At 52.8% G+C, this 21897-nt stretch overlaps 1 protein-coding gene across 14 annotated transcripts in view; it reads left to right on the top strand.

The window, feature by feature from the left end:
- Mcf2l (MCF.2 cell line derived transforming sequence like) overlaps window positions 1-21897 on the top strand; it is a 137070-nt gene that overhangs the window by 106240 nt on the left and 8933 nt on the right. For all 14 annotated transcript variants that reach the window (XM_040733566.1, XM_040733573.1, XM_040733565.1 and 11 more), the window contains 18 exons: window positions 499-618; window positions 3225-3341; window positions 3880-4029; window positions 5037-5161; window positions 6613-6727; window positions 9430-9549; window positions 10122-10313; window positions 10811-11002; window positions 11624-11783; window positions 12695-12768; window positions 13005-13081; window positions 14502-14568; window positions 15560-15675; window positions 16503-16572; window positions 19105-19197; window positions 19298-19390; window positions 20068-20193; window positions 21588-21809. In XM_040733566.1, coding sequence (XP_040589500.1) covers window positions 499-618; window positions 3225-3341; window positions 3880-4029; window positions 5037-5161; window positions 6613-6727; window positions 9430-9549; window positions 10122-10313; window positions 10811-11002; window positions 11624-11783; window positions 12695-12768; window positions 13005-13081; window positions 14502-14568; window positions 15560-15675; window positions 16503-16572; window positions 19105-19197; window positions 19298-19390; window positions 20068-20193; window positions 21588-21809 — 2229 coding nt within the window. The remainder of the gene's footprint in view (window positions 1-498; window positions 619-3224; window positions 3342-3879; window positions 4030-5036; window positions 5162-6612; window positions 6728-9429; window positions 9550-10121; window positions 10314-10810; window positions 11003-11623; window positions 11784-12694; window positions 12769-13004; window positions 13082-14501; window positions 14569-15559; window positions 15676-16502; window positions 16573-19104; window positions 19198-19297; window positions 19391-20067; window positions 20194-21587; window positions 21810-21897) is intronic.

The raw sequence follows: 21897 nt of genomic DNA, 5'->3' as shown, positions 1-21897 counted from the left end.
GACCTAACGATTCAAGGGTACACACATTTGTGTGCACATGCTGCCGTAGTTTATAGTAATCTTGGTTTCAGGTGCTACACACACACACACACACACACACACACACACACACACATATATATGCATATATATATATATATATATATATCTTCTTGCTTCTTTTTCTCTAACAAGTCCATTAGTGCCCTCTGCCCTCTGGCAGAAGTGACAAGTGGCCATAGGTGGGGTAGCCTGAAAAACAAACAGAAACTCAGTCTCTAGACCAGAAGTCTGGGGTTCAGGTGCCTTGTCTGAGGGAAGACCCTGAGTACCAGGATTGAGAACTCCACACGGAGTAGAAGATCTACATTTGACCCTTGACCACTATAATACACCCTTGGCTTTGCGTTTTAAGCAGCATCCATGCAGGTGTCCACCATTATCTGCTGCGGCAGGTTGGTTCCATGGCCTGGGCCATTCGTAGCAAACGCTGCAAGCCCACCTTCTGTTTCTTCGCAGGCGTCTTTCCCAGCAAACCTGCAGCTCGTCCTCGTTCTCCGGCCCACGGGCTTTTTCCAGAGGACCCTCTCCGACATCGCCTTCAAGTTCAACAGAGATGACTTTAAGATGAAAGTGCCGGTGAGTACTCTGCTGTGTCAGCAGAACCAAGCTTAAGTTGCATGCTTGGTACACAGTAAACCCTCAAGGAAGGACCTCCATTCTGTGTGGTCCGGGGTTACACTTCCCCTGTGTTCTGTGGCACAAGGTCTGAGTCCCGTTCCCTTGAGCTCTGCACTGCCCCAACTAGTGATTCATACATGCAAGGCTACGGCCTTGGGTGAGTCCCATGGGATAGCTCCTTCGGCATACTATAAGTCATAGGACATTCCTCTGCTAGCTCAAAGTGAGGGGCACACCCCACATGTCTCAGAGAAAAGAGGAGCTAATAAAGAGGACACGGGCATCTTCTGGGTTCATGGATGGAGCTTCAGCTGCCAGTCGCACATGCTTGGGACCTGAGGCAGGAACAACTCAGCAGCTTGTCCCTACCTTGTCTCCATGTCCCCAGCCAGCATGGGTCAGCCCCTTCCTGTCTACCCCCCAGACAGGACGTTGCTCTACTTCCACTCAAAAGCCAAGGCTCTACAGAGTTCCTGAAAGCACACACCCCCCACAGCCAGTGGAGCCTGGCCACGACCTATGTGGCACCCACGAGCTGCCAGAGAGTGGCCCTATGGGTTCCTTGCTTTCTCACGAAGAGAACAGGAACACAGGGACCATTGCCAGGCTGTGGGACTCCCCTGAAGTGACACCCTTGATTTTGGAAACGGAAGAATCTGAGCCAGTTTCTGTCCGCAGTGCTGTCTGCTGTGTCTCAGGTTTTAGGTGGCATGTGCCCCTTCCTAAAACCACTGCCCATCCCCCGTGCTTGCTCCCCGTCCTCTGCTCCAGACTGGCTAGAGCCCATCTCTGAACTAAACAGGAAAAATGGAGCCTGGGCCCTTGCTTCATTCTGTCTTGCCTCCATAACAGTCTTCCTCAAGAATCAGAGCAATGGCTAGGGGAGGGTGTTCAACATGGCCCAAGGCCTCAAGAGGCGACAGTGACTCTGAGAGTCATGCCTTGGTAGATCTGAGAAAAACTAGCCCCCAGGTCTGTGGGAAGATACTGCATCCCAAGTCTTGTGGCATCTTTCTGGACAACCAATTTTTTATACCTAGCTAAGGGCAGAACCATGCAGGGCAATCGCCCACCCGGCTAAAGGATCAAACCCCAGTCCAAAACTAGACGTGGGAGTTGTGTCCATAGCTCTTGCCTCCGAGCCCCAAGGATGCTTGTAGTCCCTACCCTCTTATGGTCACATTGACATCCACGTGCTAGACCCTTCTCCACCTTCAGTTTTCCTTGTCTCTGAGCATCATGGGAAATAAGGTTGAGGTCATCTGTAATAGTGTATGGTCTCTTCTGTAAACTCTTCTGTGTTATATTAGTAGGTGTCAAAAGCAGAAACTGTCATGGCACCTGCAAGCTCACAGACCAATCTTAGATAAATTCCACAATTACTGAAGGACTTGGCTTTCAGAAGGTTTCTGATGCTTCTCCACTGTACTGACCTCAGGCAAGAAAGCTCTGTAAGAGCATCCCTGGGATCCTAGCCTTCGCTGTTGTGGCTAGAAATGTGTAACACACACATGTACACACACACACACACACACACACACACACACACACACACACACACACACCAGTACCAAGGTTAAGGAAGGAAACAGCATACTTCCTTGGATTACCCAATCCATCTCTGGCTTGCTGGCCGAGAGCCAAGGTTGTTTGGCAGCACGTGGAAAATGTGTTAGAAGAACCAAGAGAAAGCGGAGCAGCTCTGTGGGAACTCTATTTTCCAGCTCACACTGAGAATCTGACTCTTTTTATCTGGCACTCACACTCCAGTAAGGACTCGGCATCCATGCTGCTTCTCGGCAGTGGGAATGGTTCCTTGCTGGTGGCCAACCCTTGTGTGCTAGGGTTCCCAGCAACCCTGACTTCTGCCCGCAGTCGCCGGAGCTTTTCTCTATTGTGACAACCCAGCTTGTCTCCAGACGAGCCCCTGCTTTAAACTGACTCAGTGTTGAATAATATATGCCATGGTATCAAATAACATCCTCACCCAGCCTCTGAAGGTTCGCTCTGTACTAGCTGTCTGGCAGCTTACAAAGCAAAGTCTATATTTTTATCTAAAACTCGTGGGCAGGATAGCCTTAAAGATGGCAAGAGAAAGATGAAATCAAGCCGTGTGTGAAGAGGTTAGCTGGCCACTGCGACTACCCAAAGTAGAACCTCTTCGGAATTGTCAGTCTCGTGAGATGGGAGCTTCAAAGCTGACCCTCAGCGGAACTCAAAGGTGGTTTGTGCTGTTCTCAACAGGAACAAGTATAAACTGGCTCTATTTCCTTGTCATACCGAGCTCCCCTGGCTAGAGAAGGTGCTGACACCCGTGGGATATCCCTGACAGGCCAGGTACCCTATGCAGGGTTTGTTCACGTCCAGTGGCCCTCGCCGTCACCCAGTGAGGTTCTCCGTAATATGTCCATCGCATAGACAAGGAAGCTGAGTGAACAATGTGAAAAAGAGGCTTGCCTAGGCCCACCAACCAGAGGGCCGAGCTGGCCCCATTCAAGTCAGAAGCCAGAGCCGCCTTGGAGTCCAGGGCAAGCTGACTGGTGATCATCCCCGCTCTCTCCCAGGTCATGATGCTGAGCTCAGTGCCAGAACTACACGGCTACATTGATAAATCACAGCTGACTGAGGACCTCGGGGGGACCCTGGACTACTGCCACTCCAGGTGGCTGTGCCACCGCACAGTGAGTGGGCCTGGGTGCCATGTAGCCATGCCCTCGCTAGTTCACAGCTAACCCGGCAGAATTCTTTTCGCATGACAACACTGCCTTTTAAAATACACGCTCACTGAAGTTTCTTCCCCAAGAATGAGGAGATGGTCTCAGTAGACCTTAGTCACTGTAAAGAAATAGCATGAGTAATAAGCCCGGGTGTGGCTTTCTGGGCTTGGAGAAGAAGAAGAAGAAGAAAAAAATCTACCGAGCCCTATGTGGTTGTGGTTTTCCACACTCACGAGCCTCCTGACAAGGAGGTAGAGGCAGGCAGAGACCCTGAGCTGAGAATGACCCTGGGTGGCAGGGACATTTCCAAAGCCTTCCTGGTATGCCTCTGAAGAAGCATGAGGTTGGGACACTCGTGGGAAGGTATTTGCTGGCACACTTGTGTCCACAGGGCTTGGGGGCCACTCTCGCCTTTCCAACAACAGTCCTGGTGTCAGCTTTCAGGGCTGCAGGCCACGGGCCATGTGCAGGGTTCTGTGACTGTCTTCTCCCTTCTCCCAAGGCGATCGAAAGCTTTGCCCTGATGGTGAAGCAGACAGCCCAGATGCTGCAGACCTTCGGCACCGAGCTGGCTGAAACAGAACTGCCCAATGATGTCCAGTCGACCAGCTTGGTGCTCAGTGTTCACACAGAGAAGAAGGCTAAGGCGAAGGTGAGTACAGTTCAGGGGGCCGAGGTTCGGAGCAGGGAAATGCGATCCTAGATGAAAAGCTTTCAGGTGAGTCACCACTCGGAAGGGCCAGAAAGAAGCAAGCAGGTCTCTGAGACACTTGGTGAGGTACTGAGCGCTGAGCATGCCCCTCTTCAAAGCCCCGTAAGTGAACCCTGTGAAAGCGCATGTGCCTCTGTGGGCAGCACCCCTCAGTTCAGAAACCCTGAAGGACTACAGGGTTTGCAAAGTCAAGACCAGAGCAGTTCCTGGTGACTGTGCACGGGGCAGGGTGGCGGGGGGGGGGGGGTTGGGGGGCGACTCCAGTGTAATCAGGCAGGGCCTCCACCCTGGTTCCTCTCACCAGTGACTGGTGAAGTTATGGCTGAATTTGCTTCGTACAGTAACATTGTGCTGCCAGTTTGCATGACTTTCTAAGGCACAGACAGTCTACATCACTTGCAGTAGATATCTGACTAACTGATGGCTTTGAGACAGCGGGGTCTGGGTGGCTGTAAACTCCTGTGTGTCCTAAGGATGGCACTCTATCTCAGACAGGCATGCCACCCACTCCTTAGAAATGGCCTTTTGCCTGCACAGCACAGCCAGCTCCAGGAGAGGGACAGTTAAAAAGTCTGGTTTCCAGTTACTTTTTGACCTTATCCCCATGTCCTGAGTGTTCTGTAACCCTAGCTTTGCTGCAGCAAGCAGGCACCCTCCTTGCTAGTTAATATGTGTGTGTATGTATGTGTGTATGTGTGTGTGTATGTATGTACGTACGTATTTAGGTCTTTGAGAATGTCAACGACCTATAAATGTGTATATGCATGCATGTATACAATACACATACACACTTGACAGTTTTGCGTGCACTGTGCGGTCATTCAGAAGGGAGAGTTTGCACCCACAGGACATAGCACCCCATCCCAGGCTGCTCCCACTTACTCAGTGCTGAGACCTGAGCCCAGCAGCTAGCTGCAATACGAGCTCTATGTGCACACTCTCTACAGGAGGACCTTCAGCTGGCACTGAAGGAGGGGAGCAGCATCCTCGAGAGCCTCAGGGAGCCACTGGCTGAGAGTACTTCCCACAGCGTGAACCAGGACCAGCTGGACAACCAGGCCACTGTGCAGAGGTAAGGCCCCCCAGCTTGCTCTGGCCCGACTTCTACAGATACACAGCCATTGTGAAAACACAAGACTAATAGCCAAGGAGATTGCAATAGATCCCAGCAGCTAGCCTTCTGGCCCTGCTTCCTCTCGGGGCTTGGAGTGGACCCCAGCATCCATGACAAGAACAGACAGTCTCACGGACGGGAAAATGTTGGGCAAGCAGCAGTAGCATCGCCCCATATACTCATATGGCTCCTACATTCCAGTGAGCCATCGTAGGTAGGAGAGCATTTCAGGGTGCCTGTGGTCCAGCCCTGTTTCAGAGCATGCATTTCACTCTAACAGTAAAGGGTTCTGTCTGTGTTTCTTACTGGCTCTCCATGTTCATAACAGGACATACTGTCACCAGTCAATGTCTGTTAAGGCTCTCTAAAGTTTTGGCATGTCCAGAACCCCACATGCCCCCTGACATTCTAGCCTCACCATGCTGCAGGCCAGATGGGTGCCAGTCCCACCTACAGGGCCGGCCTAGAGCCCTTGTATGGATAGAATTCCCTGGAAACACAATGAGAGGCAGCCAGGTTCTTGGCTTTCTTTCATATGGTTCTCGCCCACATGGGCTATGACTATATGCAGAGCAGGCATGTTATATTGGGACCATGAGAAAGGCACACAGTAGGGCGCCAAGGCTGGCCAGCAGATCTAGGCAGGTCCACCCTGGGGAATGTAACCACTCCTCCAAGACTAGGGAAATGCACGGGTAAGGGGGTGCTGCTTGGTTCTATTTAGGGTCCCTTAGCAAGCAGTAATCCCAAGGGTGAGAGCGAGGGTGGCAAACGCAGCTCTAGACCTTGGCAGCAGACTGCTCTTCCCTTGGCCCAGAGTTGTCAACAGCAAACCCAAAGGCCTTTCAAAAATTAGCAAATGTGGGACTAGGGAGACGGCACGGTTAATCGTGCTTGCCACGCAAGGATGAAAACTTGAATTAGCATCCCCAGTGCAGTCGCCTGCGTGTCATAGCTCATACGTGTAATCCCAGAACTGTGGAGGCAGAAACGGGCAGATTCCTGGAGCCATTCTAGCAGAATTGGCAAGCTCTGGGTTCAGTGAGAGACCCTGTCTCAAATAACAAGATGGAAAGCTACTGAAGAAGACGACTGGTATCAACGCCTGGTACACACACACACACACACACACACACACACACACACACACACACACACACACTTCTGTTCTGCTGTGTTGATGTGACACAGGTTGGGGAACCTGCAGTCTTGTCTGAAGTGCATCTCCCTCGTGCCTCTCAGAACCCTCAGAACCCTCAGAACCCTAGGACTCAGCGATGAGGCCAAGGAAGGAATCGCAGGAAAGCTTGTCAGGGAGACCCCTGTGCACCCTGAGAGGCATAGTCCTCCTCTCTCCCGTGGCCTCTCTCCCGTGGCCTCACTCCCGTGGCCCCTCCTCTCATTCTCAGGCTGCTGGCCCAGCTGAATGAGACCGAGGCTGCCTTTGACGAGTTCTGGGCAAAGCATCAGCAGAAGCTGGAGCAGTGCCTGCAGCTGCGCCATTTTGAGCAAGGTTTCCGGGAGGTAAGTGGCTGGGCTGCCAGCATGGGGTGCTGCCGTTCAGGAAGTGAGGGGTGTGCGTCTGTCTGCTGGAGGTCTAACATACAGAAACTGAGGAAGGCTTGAAGCAGGCGACATTTAAAATATAGCTTTTATTTATGTGCGGGAGGGCTGTGTGCACAGGAGTACGTAGGTACACCAATCCTTATGTGTGTGTGTGGAGTCTAGAGCAGCTAGAGCTGGGCGCTCTCCTCTGTGACTCTGCCTCACTGCCCAAAGACAGGGTCTCTCACTGGACCGGAAGCTTGCTTTTAAGTCCAGACCATCTGGCCTGAGGGCTCTCAGAATCCCAACACTGAGATTTCAGGCACACACAGCCATGCCGAGTTTTTATGTGGGTGCTGTGGATTTGAACTCAGGTCACCCACTCTGAGTTCTCTTTCCTATTGAGCCACCTCCTCGGCCCCCAGATAGCGTTTTAAATCAAACTTTTTATTCAGAGGTAATTCTTGATTCACTTGTAGTCCTACAGAATGATCTGGAGAGATCCTGATACCCTCTGCCAGTTCCCTAGTGGTAACAACACGTAGCTCGATAGTCTAGACTGATGTTGAAGTTGTAGGTGGAGGTCATATCAGAACCCTTGGGCTGCCCTTTGCGGCCCTCCCAACTCCTCCCATGTCCCCAGTACCTGGGGACGATTGATATCTTTTCCGTTGCCACATTGGCCAACTCAGGAACCCTGTAAGCAGGACACTACAGTCCTAGTTCTCTAGAGGCTCCCCATCCAGGTGGTGGCAAATGCCTACTGCTCCCTCTCTCTTACGTGTGAGCAGCCTGCCACAGTGCTGCCGAAGGACATTGTTTCGGGTTTTGCTATCTCAGATGAAACTGTTGTAGATATTTGTACGTATGCATTCGTCTGTGTGGACATAAATCCTAATCCTCTGAAAGGAGTGATCACACAGGGGTCGCCTGTTTGAATATTAGAAAGTTCTAAGTCTGGGGCTAGAGAGATGGCTTAGATAAAATTCTTGTCATGCAACCATGGGGTCTGGAGTTCAAATCCCCAGAATCACATAAAGCAGAGGGAAATTGAGAAGGACAGCCAATGTCAACTTTGAGCTTCCGCGTGTACACATGTACACATGCACCCACACTCATGTTCCAGCTGTGTGCACACACGTGTGTATACACACACACACACACACACACACACACACCATAGATAGACACTTGGGAAAGAAGGAGAAGAAGCAGCTGCAGACTGTTCCCTGTGACATTTGTCATCCCCAGAGCAGTGTGACCACAGCCCTTCTGCACCCCCACACATGTTCAAGATTCCCTTTCTATGCTGTGCACACTCTGGTGGGTGGATGTAATCTGCCTCTCACTCTGTTGACAACACTGATGTCACATTGCCTGGGATACTTACTTGCTTCAGGCATCCAGAGACAAATTTCCAGTTGCATTACCGACCTTTGTGTTTTTATTGCTAAGTTTTAAGGGTTCTTTGTCTTCATAGGTGCCAGTGTTGTGTCAGATGTGTGGTGTGCGTCTTTCCTTCTGGTCACAGCTTCTCTTTTTTGCCCTGCCTGTGTGTACGTAGTAGTGTGTGTGTGTGTGTATATGTGTGTGTATGTGTGTATGTGTGTATGTGTGTATATGTGTGTGTATGCGTGTGTATGTGTGTGTATGTGTGTATGTGTGTATATGTGTGTGTATGTGTGTATGTGTGTGTGTATGTGTGTGTGTGGGGGGGTGTGTATGTGTGTGTGTGTGTAGGATGGTGGGTAAGTGGTGAATGTATATTCCTAGAAGTTCTGCAGCTGTGGAAAGTGCTCGCAGTTCCATGCTGAACAAAATGTGATGGGATGCTGTCAGGAGGTGGTCCCCTTTCTCTGTGTCCAGAGTTGCTTCTGTTTGCTTCCCCATGTGGGAGCCTGTAGTGATAGCTCCTGCTTCCTCACTGGCATTGACAGTTTGCATCTCTTCACAATGCAGAGCACTCATGATATCATCACAATGTGTCACTTGAAGAGCAGCAGTTCATCTTTTCAAAGAAACAACTTGATTTCTGTTTTCAGTTCAATTGATTTCTGATCAAATCTTTATCATGTATTTCTATGGATGACTTTGAATTTATGTTAGACTCTTGGTGGAGGAGCCTGCATTAGCTACTTAAGAACATTCTTTAGCAATACACTCATTTATTTACTTATCTTGGGTATTTTTTTAAACCAAGTCTCACTCTGTATACAGTTCTGACTGTCCTGGAACTCAGTATGTAACCTAGGTAGCCTTACACCCACAGCTATCCTCCTGCTTCAGCCTCCTAAATTCAGGCATCACGGGTGAGACCCACCACACCCAGTTTATGTATAATATGCATATTTGTTAGGAATGTTGCCGATTTCCCTTTTTTTATGTGACCCACAGTTTTGATATGGTGCATTTCCATTTTCATTTAATGTAGTGTCTTGAGATTTTCCTGTGCAGCCTCCTCTTCAACCTCTGGATCATTTAGAAGTGCTTTGGGTCATTCAGTTTCCAAGTGTTCAGAGAGTGAGGCCGTGGGGAGGGCCAGCACCCCAAGAGGCTCTGCAGGCCTGGGTGGCTTGGCTGAGCCCTGATGGCCCTCAACAGCTTGCTGCTGTCAAGGCCCCCACGTCCTGCCCCTCCTGAATGAGGCACAGGCACTCCAAGCCAGTCTTCGTCTGCTGCAGGTCAAGAGCACCTTGGATTCCCTGGCCCAGAAGATAGCCACCGTCACTGATGTTGGCAACAGCCTGGCACACGTGCAGCACCTGCTGAAGGACTTGACGAGCTTTGAGGAGAAGTCCAGTGTGAGTCCGGCATGGGTGGACAGGCGATGGCAGTCACAGCATCACCTAGCTGTGCAGAGGGCACAGGACCGGAGTTTCCCACTTTGACATAAGCTCCTGTGACACCTAAGGGATAGCACAGGCAGTGCGCAGAGTCTCCAAAGCACCCTCCTCCTCCTCTTCTTCCTCCTCCTCCTCCTCCTTCTCCTCCTCCTTCTCCTCTTCTTCCTCCTCCTCCTCCTCTTCTTCCTCCTCCTCCTCCTCCTCTTCTTCCTCCTCCTCCTCCTCCTTCTCCTCCTCCTCCTCCTCTTCCTCCTCCTCCTCCTCTTCCTCCTCAGGCACACACCCTGTCCTCCACAGCCCCTTTGTCTAGATCTCTCGTTATTCCTTAACTTTAAAACCTGTACCCAATACCTTCCTGACCCTCTGGAACTTGGCCTCAGAATGGCTCCAGGATTCAGTGGCCCCAGTCAGCCATAGCAGTCCACAAACTCCATGTCTATCACCCACCTCCAGTACGGACACCCATAGGACTCTGTCCTCCATCTGTCTCTCCACACAACTCAAAACTTGTATCTTGGTGTGTTCTGCAGGTGGCTGTGGACAGGGCTCGAGCCCTATCCCTGGAAGGTCAGCAGTTGATTGAGAACAAACACTACGCTGTAGACTCCATCCACCCCAAGTGCGAGGAGCTCCAGCACCTCTGTGACCATTTCGCCACTGAGATCACCAAGAGGAGGGGCCTCCTCAGCAAGTCCCTGGAGCTGCATAGCCTCCTGGAGATGGTAGGAAACCCATCTGGACTCATCTGAGCTAATGGGCCAAGCCCTCTGTTGTCCCTCACCATCAAGGGGGTGGCAAGCTGTTAAGGGTCAGTAACAGAACAGCCAGAGCACCCTGCCCCCAGAGGGTGGCGAGCTGATAAGGGTCAGTAACGGGACAGTCAGAGCACCCTGCCCCGCATCCTCCATCTTGTCCACTCGGAGCATTGGTCCTGATGAACTCACTTGCTCCAGCAGCGATCTTAAGAGAGACCTCAACTTAGGTTCCCTGCTAGTCCTGCTTTCTTCTGCCCCCCTCTCCTGTGGTGAGTTCAGCCTGGAAGCCCACTCAGCTTTGCAGGGTCACGTAACCCTCCAGGCGCCCTTTGCCTGGGTGACAGAAAGCCTCATATCCCGAATATACATCAGTCAGAGTGGGGAGCACACAGCTCCACAGGCAGCTGCCCCAACAAAGGATGGTGCAGTGGGTCCTGATGCTGACAGCCTCCCTTTGTTTCCAGTCCATGAAGTGGTGTGACGAGGGAATCTTCCTGCTGGCCTCGCAGCCTGTAGACAAATGCCAGTCCCAGGATGGCGCCGAGGCAGCCCTCCAGGAAATTGAGAAGTTTTTGGAGACTGGTGCCGAAAATAAGATCCAGGAGCTCAATAAGATTTACAAAGAATACGAATGCATCCTCAACCAGGACCTTTTGGTAACGACAACACGGGCTTCCATCTGTGGCCTGGGGACTGAGGCTCCACTTCATAGGATATTTCACGTCTTTTGAGATGCTGAGGATTGCACACAGGGTCTCACACATGCCAAGAAAGCCCCTTTCAGTGAGCTATATCCCCCAACCCTCAAAGGACCCTTTGAGTAGGAGATGGGGTTGGCTGGGTAGAGATGAAGGGTAGGAAGTATCAAGCTCAGCCCTTCCTCCATTGCAGAAGTTATTCCAACCATGACCATCACCCAAAGCACCACCTGAGACACGTGTGGTTTGTGGTGTGGCACTCACCCTGTGCCATAGTACCAAAGACGGGCTGGCTCCTCCTCACCCACAGCCAGCTGTCCTAACTCTACTTCTGAGACAATAGGAAGAAACCGACCCCCTCTCCACAGTCATCCTCTGGGGATGGCTCCCCATCCTGCCATGGAATTTCACACAGCTCTCACTGTCTGACCAGAGCTGGGACGGTGCGGTGCACTGTTCAAGGACACTTCTCACTCACGAGGAAGCTGCACACCCTGACACACTCTCTATGGATGACAGGGTGGGTTGTAGGGTGGGCACTGACATTTGCCATGTGTCTTAGTAGCCGTGTCGTTTCAGGAACATGTGCAAAAAGTCTTTCAGAAGCAGGAGAGCACTGAGGAGATGTTCCACCGCAGGCAGGCCAGCCTGAAGAAACTGGCGGCCAAGCAGACACGGCCCGTGCAGCCCGTGGCGCCCCGCCCAGAGGCACTCACCAAGTCCCCCTCCCCCTCACCAGGTATACATGGCCTCTTCTTCCCAGGCAGCCATCTGAGGAAGCCAAATGTGCCAAATCCTGTTGTCATGCTCCCTCCCGGCCCTCCCGGCCCTCCGTGCCCATAGTCAGCAGTCTGTAGACCAGGGCTTGTTCTGCATTGCCAACCATTTTAATCAATGAAGCTTTACTCAGACCCAGCCACACTCTGCCATGTGCCATCAACTGTGGCTGCTTCTATGCTTTGGCCACAGCGTAGCTGGGTCCTTTCAGATGAACCCTGGTGGCCTTCAGAACTGGAGACACTGACTGACCCTTTAGGAAAGGCCCTCCGTCATTTCCTCTGACCCTGTCTCTCCCTACTCCGTTTGTCCTCTGTGCTGTTGCTGGAACTGTGTCACTGAATCAATTCTGACCCCTTCTCAAGCCTTCCAGGCTGTCCCTAACTGTGGAACCATGTCCCAGACCCCATGAGCTGAAGGGCGCCATGGCCTGCTAACATTCCCTTTGCTTAGAGACTTCCTCCACCCTATATCAGGAGACTGTCTCCCTTCCACTCTGGGACAAGAGCCCAGAGATGAATAGGCTTGGATGCCTCTGTGTTGGCCCAAGGCAACCACAAAGGCCCTGGGGAAACACCCCGCCATCATCCTCCGTGGTAGAGGATTGCTGCTTTCCGGCCTGCGGAGAGATGCCCCTAGCCAGGAACTCCAAGGGTTCCAGGGTGCCAGCATGAGTTTTCTCCCTCTTGACCACTGTCTCCGTTAGCTAGAGCTGTTACCACCCTCAGGCTCTTCAGGTAGCTCTCCGTCCCTCAGCCACCAGTCACCCCTTCCTTCTATCTTTGCTGCTGTAACCCTTTCTTCCCTTCCTTTCTTCCTCTGGGTACATTTCCAGACAGAGCTAACGCCCTTCTCTGTGTGTTTCTAAACCAGGCTCCTGGAAAAGCTCCGAGAGCTCCAGCTCTGAGGGCAGTGCACTCCGTAGAGGGCCCTACAGGAGAGCCAAGGTGAGGCTCGCGTCACGATGACCCTTCTCCTGTCTGTCCTTCCTAGCCGTAGCGTTCTCTCAGCGTACTCCTTTTGTTGTTGTGGTCAGTCTCTCTGTGTCTCCTGGCCTCCGGGGGGGCGGGGGGCGTCTTCTTGCCGTCCTCAGACTCTATTGCAAATGGGAAATGGGGTCGGGCAGACAGCGTCTGAGGCAGCAGTTTTCACCCTCACACCCAGCGTGCTGTTCTCTCCTCAGAGTGAAATGAGCGAGAACCGGCAGGGCCGCACCGGCTCCGCGGGGGACGAGGAGGAGAGCCTAGCCATCCTGCGCAGGTGGGTGACCATGCTCCTGACCAACGCCGAGTGACCTCGAGTGTCTGGGTGTTAGCGACACAAAGATGGCAGGCAGCACGTGTACCTAGGCATACAGAGTGTGAAGGAAGCCGGCACTGTGCATACGCCAACTGAAAACAAGCATGTGGGCGGGCCATGGCACCTACGCGCACACCATTTGTCTGGGCTGGGCTGGTGGTCACCTGAACCCTTACTGGGGCCACCTGTCACCTGTCCTGGGTAGCCTTCCTTCTGCGACTCACAAAGACATCTGCAAAGTAATGGGTGGCTTGCTATGACATACTCGAGGGACGCACTCAGAACGCCCCACTGAAACCCGCCTGTCCATTGGCCTTCAGTTGAGTCCCTTCCCTCACGAAGGCTCCAGCAGCATCCAGGCCAGACAATGCGAACACAGAGGTTAACATTGTGTCAGCCGGGAGTCGGGGTCACGACACCGGAGCTGGAAGGAAACGGTCAACCCCACACTGCCCTCACGCTTTGAGGTTGCTCTAAGTACAGTAGGGGCGGAGCAGGGGTTCTTGGACACACGTGAGCACACAGGTGTAGACAGGCATCTTGTTTCGCTCTGAGGAGACACAGGACAGAGTGAATTATGGAGCTAGAACACCAGCTGAGAGGCACATGAGTTCTGTCACGCCTGATGACTGGTAACAAACAAGAAGCCAAGAAGGGCAGATCGTAGAGAAGATTCCAGACGGGGCGACACAGACAGAGCCCGGAGGCGGAGGTGACCTCCCTTGTGTCCAGGCGGTTTGTGGCTAAGAAGCAGGCCCGGGCCTCTTCGCCCTGCTAACCCAGGCTCGTGTGCAGGGCCTAGCTACTTGGCTGCTGGCCAGGTCTCAGTCCAGTGCCCATGGGCTGTGGCCTTTGTGGGTGAAATGGGCAGACTGGCCGTAGGCCTTTGGCAGGTGGGCCTCATCGTTAAAAGCTGTGAACGGCCGGATGCTTTGTGAGCCCAGTCCTCATCTCCTCCTGGAGCTCCACAATGATGGGCACGTTGCACAGCCGCAGATGGTCGCCGCGTAGCCATCACACGCAGGATAGTAGCTGGTACTGCGCCTGAAGAGCCACGCCTATTCAGAGGCTCTGGGGTGGGAGCTGGGGGACCTTCTTGGTAAGGATGTCCTGGAGAGACTCCAGTGGCTTGTGACAGAGTGTCTTGACTCACCAGTGTGTGCAAGGTGGCATTGACTTTGTACAGTAGGTCAGAAGGTGGGTAGAGAAATCTGTCCCAGAAGACAGGGAAGCAGGAAGCCATTATCAATGGAAGGCCGGGGAACCAGCTTCTTCAGCTCCCATGCTGGGCAAGTCCTCGATGCCATAAGTCTAGGGACTTGGTGATTCCAGATGACTGCCCCCCACTGACATCTTTGCTCCTCCGTGTCCCCGTTCACAGACACGTGATGAACGAGCTCCTGGACACAGAACGGGCCTATGTAGAGGAACTGCTCTGTGTCTTAGAGGTAAGACTGGGCATGGGGACAGGGGATGCTACAGTTAGGCCTGTTGACAAAGACTGATATCTCTAGCCACTCTGGAGATCAAGGCAGGAGGATCATAGGTTCAAGGCCCACCTGGCCTATAGAGAGACTTCAAGGCCAGTTTGAAGACTCCATCGCAAAAAAAAAAAGTGAAAAGAGTGGTTGCCTAGCATGTTGAGGTCCTTGGTTTCATTTCCAGCACCGCCACTAACTACACACACACACACACACACACACACACACACACACACACACTATATACACATACCTATCACATACACAGAGGAGTTTTCTTTTTAATGCTACTGACAAGTGAGGACTTACACCCACAACAAAGTGCATGAAAATGTTTGTATCTGGTCTACTCATATCAGGCCCAACCCAGAAAGCGCCCAAACGTCCATCAGCAGGATTAGTATCTGCACCTGCGCAAACATAAGAGAGCTGCCCGTGCACGTAGCAAGCCCATGGCCTCAGTGACAATGAGCAGCATCACTGGAAGCAGTGCACACAGTTGTGTATGGTGTAGTGGTGCACTCTGTAATCCTGGCACTCAGAAGCTAAGGCAGGAGGCTCACTGTGAGCTCAAAGCCAGCCTGGGATACATAGTGAGATCTGGGCCAGCCTGGGCTATTGGATGAGACCCTGCCTCATCTCATCGACACTCCACAAAAAGAGGAGGAGGAGGAGGAGGAGGAGGAGGAGGAGGAGGAGGAGGAGGAGGAGGAGAAGGAGAAGGAGGAAGAGAAAGCTCCAGAACAAGGCAGGAAGAAGGCAGGTCTAGAATAAGGGCTTTGAGGAGGGAACCCTGGGTCCTGAGTATTTGGGACCCAGGGTGACCTGGAAGTTAGTAGCTAGACAATCAGATACACACAAGAGCAGCGTGGCCTCTGCCTTGTGTCATTGTACCTGGATAGAAGGGGCAGGAGGGAGGATGGGATCTCCTCTGGTTAACCTCCCCCCTCCCATGCAGGGCTATGCCGCAGAGATGGACAACCCCTTGATGGCACACCTCATCTCAACAGGCCTGCAAAACAAGAAGAGCATTCTGTTCGGAAACATGGAGGAAATCTATCACTTCCATAACAGGTGGGCTTCCATCTGGACATAGATGCACATGGTGTCTGTGGTCTCTTGCTTCTGGCATGGCTGCCTGCAGGGAGCAGGGACCCACAGCCCCTGGGATGTACTTGATTGGGAGCAAATCTTTCCAGGGGGCCACAGAGAGTCACAGGTGCATGCTGTAGGCATCTGTGATGCATAACCTGGCCACCTTTGTGACCCCTTGTCCTGCTGGCTCGTGCCTAAGGAGGCTGGATGAGTGACAGGCTGCCTTCTGGGAGGACAGTGGTGCCGCTGGGAAGCAGTTTAGCCCTGGCTTTTTTCTCTTTAATACTTGGGATCTCCAAAGGCGACATCCTATAGCAGGATTTCCAGACTAAAAAAAACGCAGCTGTCCACCCCATTGTCCTGCAGCTGCTCCTTTCCTGGGACATCTAAAACCCTCCCTTTAGCATCCACTGAGACTGGCCCAGTGAATCCAATGCAGCCTTCCTCTCCTGGGATCTCCCCAGAGGACAGGTTCAAGTCCATGCTTAGACAAGAAACACAGGGGGGTTTGGTGGGTCCCAGAAAACCCACAAGCTCATGGCCAGTGTGTAGGGCCTCCAGAGCCTTGGTATGTTCTCTGCCCGTCTCACCTCTCTCCCCAGAAGGGTAGTTCCAACTTTAGTATGAACTTCAAGGCCAGAAATAAAGGGAGGCAGCCTGGGCTGTGGGTACTCGGGAGCCGGGGGTGGGGTTGCAGGCTCCCAGGCCAGATGGGGAGTGCTGCCACCTGTGATGTTCAGGGTCTCTGGAAACCAGTGTCATCCGGTTCCACTGTGTTCACCGCCTCACTGGCAATCTCTCTACAGAATATTCCTGCGGGAGCTGGAGAGCTGCATAGACTGCCCAGAGCTGGTGGGGAGGTGCTTTCTGGAGAGGGTGCGTATCTCTAACTGCACGCCTCCTGCAGTGCACATCTCTGACCTCTGAGGGGCCCTGCATGCTCATCTGTAAGTGGGGGGAGGCCTTGGTACCTCCATGTCGCTGACCATACGTAGCATCAAAGCTGCTCACCACTGATGCCCTCAGCTCCCACTGCAAGCCCACCACAGCGTAACAGATACTTCAGAAAAAAGGAAAAACCATACAGCTCAACGTCTGGGGATGCAGAAATCATCTCCTGGGGCCTGATGCTGCTGACCTTCCCTTGTGTGTTGTGTATTTTTGCCTAAGCCTTGCTAGATGGACAGCACTGGAGAAGGCAGGGGGCTCTCGCTCTGTCCATTTTCTCCTCTTTGGAATCATAGGTGCTTCCCTCAAGTCAGTGGAGATGAGTCAAGAGCAGTGTGTGGAAATCTGAGCAGAAAGTCCCAGTCAAGTTCACCCTAGAGCAGACAGAGTGGAACGCGTGCGTGACTCTCAGCGGTGGAATATTGTCACGCTGGGCACTGTGACCTGTGAGATTCACGTTGTACTGGCGGAAGGATAAAAAGCAAGGTCATGAAATAAAGAGCTGGAGGAGGCCAGGCTACAGCTCAGTGGGGGAACACTCGCCCAGCACACACCAGGTCCCAGGTTCCATCCCCACACCAACCTGAAGCTCTAGGGAGTCACTGCCGAGGGCCAGGCATGGCGTCCACACCTTCACTCCTTTAACACTGGCAACTTAGGGCGTAGGTGCAGGTAGACCTCCGTGAGTTCAAGACCACCAAAGGCTGCATAGTGAGACCCTGTCTCAATGTAGACGGAAGAAGGAGCCATATTTGTCTTAGCCATTGGTGTGTGTCCAGAGTCCCCCAAACTTGAGGTGATCATCACTCTGTAGGCCACAGGTCTCTAACTATCAGCATCAGAATCCCCCTTGCAATGTCTACAACCCTCCGCACCCAGAGCATTCTGGTCTACAGTCATCCATACCCGAGAGCCATCTGAGTCCCCTTGAGATAGATACTGGGGATAATTTTGTTTTCCACTGAACTCAGGGATGCTCTTACAAAATGACCCATAAGATGCTCCTCGAGTCTGTAGCACAGTGGTTGGGTCAAGCTCTGAAATCCTTCCTACAGAGTAGGAGTCTGTATGGGTCCATGTTCTGAACAGCTCCTTACTCTGGTGAGAAGCCAGCTGTGTTGAACTTACTTTGAGATAACGAAAAGGGAATTAGGACTGACACAGCCCTAGGAAGTGACCTTCTGATGGGAGGTGTTGCTCAGCTGTCAGACAGTGAGGGTGGGGGAGGGGCCGACACTGGCAGCGGCGAGTTCGCCCTCTGTCTTTAGGACTGTCAGAGCACCACACTCCCAAGTGCCCATAGTCTCTGACCTTCAGCAGATTTGCCGTCAGGGAGACTGAGGCCCAAGACCACTGCCAGCATGCAGCTAAGGCTGCCCTGCCCATGTCCCCAAGCTTCTCTTGATCCCAGCTCAGAGCTGGTAGGGGTCAGACAAGCTGGGATTGGCATTAGAAATCAAAGGCCAGGAAGACTCCAGAGTCAGGCAGAGTGGGGCCTCCAGAGGTGGGGAATGCAGGAGTTCAGCCTGGCCCCCTGCTGAATTCAGCACACCAGGCCAGGTGGGCTCACAGCACTGTGAAGCTTGCCACCCCCCAGAGTCCCCCTGTGTCTGTAAATCATGGAGGTTATACTCCCAAACCCATATGCCCAACACTGTCTGCTTTCCAAAATATGTGTTTAAACTTTATCTCCAAATCACCTGTATCCCCAGACTCTTTATCCCAGAATCCCCTGCATTCAGGTCCAAGAATCTTAGGAACTTTGTGATCTGTTACCGTATGTACCCTATATTCATTAAAGACTGGGAGCCGTCTGTATCCCCAAATCATCTTCAACCCCTAGAGCACTCTATTCTATACCTAGCTGCATTCTAGGATCTTCTACATCCCCTGAGGTACCCAGGAGAAATTTCATATCATGTGTATATATGTGTGTCTGTATGTATGTATCTAAACTCTGTGTGTGTGTGTGTGTGTGTGTGTGTGTGTGTGTGTGTGTGTGTGTCTACAAGAGTCAGATGAAAGTACTGGATTCCCTTTAATTGGAGTTTCAGAGTTTCAGACAGTTGTGAGCTGCCATGTGGGTGCTGGGAACTGAACCTATGTCCTCTGCAAGAGCAGCCAGTGCTCTTAACCACCAAGCAATCTCTCAAGTCCTGCTCAAGTGTATTTCTACAAAATACTTGCATAATTTGCAAAACTGCCTGAGAATACCCTGGAATTTAAATACATACAGACTGAACTATAAACCAGCCTCTTGGCAGGGCTTGTTCTCCACCTCTCTGGGCTGCGAATGGTCAGCGGTGAGAGGGTTAGGGTATGAGGCTCCAATGTCGGTGAACAGCAAGCCTGGCTGGGAGAGTTAGCCAGGGAGCAGCAGCAACTTCAGCTCTGAGATCAGAAAAGGGTTTGGTGTGACTGGAAAGCAGCCTGTGCTCTCTTTGTCCCTCCCGGCTGCAGATGGAGGAGTTCCAGATCTACGAGAAGTACTGTCAGAACAAGCCGCGGTCCGAGAGCCTGTGGAGACAGTGCTCCGACTGCCCCTTCTTCCAGGTTTGTCTTGAGTCCGTTCCCCCATGCTAGTACTTCCTTCCTCGGGGCCTCAGACAGAGCCGTGGCCTTGCGTGAGTGACCGAGTGTTTGGTGGTTGCAGGAGTGCCAGAAGAAGCTGGACCACAAGCTGAGCCTGGACTCCTACCTGCTGAAACCTGTGCAGAGAATAACCAAGTACCAGCTGCTGCTCAAGGTGAAGCCTCCAGGGCAGCCGTGCTGGGTCAGCCATACCTGCCTGCTGGCCCAGTGTCTGTGGGGGCCCAGGGCCTAGCCCAGACTGTTCTTCACTTGAGTCCCGCCCCAGGCCCAAAGGCACTCTTATGAGACACTTATCCTCCACCTTGCTGTGACCCTGCTCCATTCAGCCATTTGTGTGAGCCTACTGTGTGCTGGGCATTGTAGAATGCCAGGGACATGGAGATGGCAAGCTATACGGAGGCCTGTGGCCTCTCCAGATGGGGTATGCGAGCCAAGCCCTGTCTGTCCTGTTGGTCCCTAGCACGGTGGGGATCAAGGAGTCGCTGTCTTGGAGTCTGCTCGGTGTGGCAGGGCAGGAAAGGGTAGAACTGTGCCTTTAGCCAGGCCGTGACAACAGTATGAAGCAAGTGTGATAGGTGTGCACATAGTGTGATAAGTGTGATAAGCTGCCAGGCAGGCAGCTCCTGCTCTGCAGAACCCAGCTGTCCATCCTGGCTTCGGGGCAGGGGACAAAGTGGCTCGCTATGCTCGGTGTGCTGGTGTCTGTCCAGGGACCACACCAGGATTCCAGGGACCCCATTTGGAGTCTGCATCTGTGGGACGGTCAGCTGCCCCTGGGGGTGTAGAGAGAGATCTTGGGGTATAACTGCAATCCTCTTGTACCCCCCTCAGGAAATGTTGAAGTATAGCAAGAACTGTGAGGGGGCAGAGGACCTTCAAGAGGCACTGAGCTCCATCCTTGGCATCCTCAAGGCGGTGAATGACTCCATGCACCTCATCGCCATCACCGGCTATGACGTAAGGCCCTATTGTGTCACCCTGGTGCCAAGAACAGGATGCCCTTTGTTCTGTCTTGGTCCTTGTCTCGGGAACAATTTGATAGGAGTCATCCTATCAGTACTTCCAACTCTCTGAGTCTTGACGTGGACACACGTGGCCCACAGCCTCAGTCTTGACGTGGACACACTTGGCCCACGGCCTCAGTCTTGACGTGGACACATGTGGCCCAGGGCCTGAGTCTTGACGTGGACACACGTGGCCCACGGCCTCAGTCTTGACATGGACACACATGGCCCACGGCCTCAGTCTTGATATGGACACACATGGCCCACGGCCTCAGTCTTGATATGGACACATGTGGCCCACGGCCTCAGTCTTGACATGGATACAGATGGCCCACGGCCTCAGTCTTGACGTGGACACACGTGGCCCACAGCCTCAGTCTTGACATGGACACACATGGCCCACGGCCTCAGTCTTGATATGGACACACATGGCCCACGGCCTCAGTCTTGATATGGACACATGTGGCCCACGGCCTCAGTCTTGACGTGGATACAGATGGCCCACGGCCTCAGTCTTGACGTGGACACACGTGGCCCATGGCCTCAGTCTTGATATGGACACATGTGGCCCAGGGCCTCAGTCTTGACGTGGACACACATGGCCCAGGGCCTCAGTCTTGACGTGGACACACATGGCCCAGGGCCTAAGGCAGCCCCAGGTTCTGAGTCAGGAGCTTGTCCAGATGTGGAGCAGGCCACAACTGTTCCCCCAGGAGGGTGAGGCCTCTCTAACAGGGATGCACCCCAAGACTCTTTCCTCCTGTCTACTTCCTGGGTGCCAGGTGGGACCCCATGTTTTCTGTGATGCGGTGGGCCCAGTGGCTAATTACAAAGTGGCTAGCTAGAGTTAATTTCTCTGTACAGACCCACTTCAAGTCAACCTAGAAGGGTTTTGCTTCTCTGAACGTCCATTTAGCATTCATTTTCTGGTTTTTTAAATAACTAGATTTTATTTATCTTTAACAGTTTTAGATTTATTAAAATTGAGTGTGAAGCTCATATCCCATAGGCATCCGCCCTGCCCCCCCGCCTCCTCCATCGTAAACTCTTGGTGTGACCACGTGTTGCACCTGACAGGCCTGTGGGGATATGCCATTAGCTCAAGTCCCCTGTACATTAGGGTTCTGGGTACTGTCCTCCACCATGACTCCGACATGCTATGCCTCCTCTTTCCTCCAAGCCCTGCAGCCTGCTGACCTCTTACCACCTCCCGAGATTTGATTTGCCCCTTCTAGAATGTGCCGCAAAGAGAACTCTATGGCCTGTAGTCTTTCCAGTGTGTACTAGAGCCCCAGCCCACCCCAGCCCACCGGGCTTGCACGCCCCAACGTGTGTCCTGCGTTCCAGGGGAACCTCAGTGACCTGGGGAAGCTGCTGATGCAGGGCTCCTTCAGTGTGTGGACAGACCACAAGAGGGGCCACACCAAGGTGAAGGAGCTCGCCAGGTTCAAGCCCATGCAGCGGCACCTGTTTCTGCACGAGAAGGCGGTCCTCTTCTGCAAGAAGAGGGAAGAAAACGGGGAGGGGTACGAGAAGGCCCCTTCCTACAGCTACAAGCAGTCCTTGAATGTGAGTGACCCAGCCAGAGATTTGAGGGAAGGAACTCAGTTACCGACAAGCCTCAGTCTAACACGAGGGGTTATCAGACACCCGGCTC

The sequence above is a fragment of the Mesocricetus auratus genome, unplaced genomic scaffold, assembly GCF_017639785.1.
Source record: "Mesocricetus auratus isolate SY011 unplaced genomic scaffold, BCM_Maur_2.0 Super-Scaffold_100031, whole genome shotgun sequence".
In the NCBI taxonomy this organism is placed as follows: domain Eukaryota; kingdom Metazoa; phylum Chordata; class Mammalia; order Rodentia; family Cricetidae; genus Mesocricetus; species Mesocricetus auratus.
Note: the sequence above shows the minus strand (reverse complement) of the source record. Positions and strands in the feature narration are given on the sequence as shown.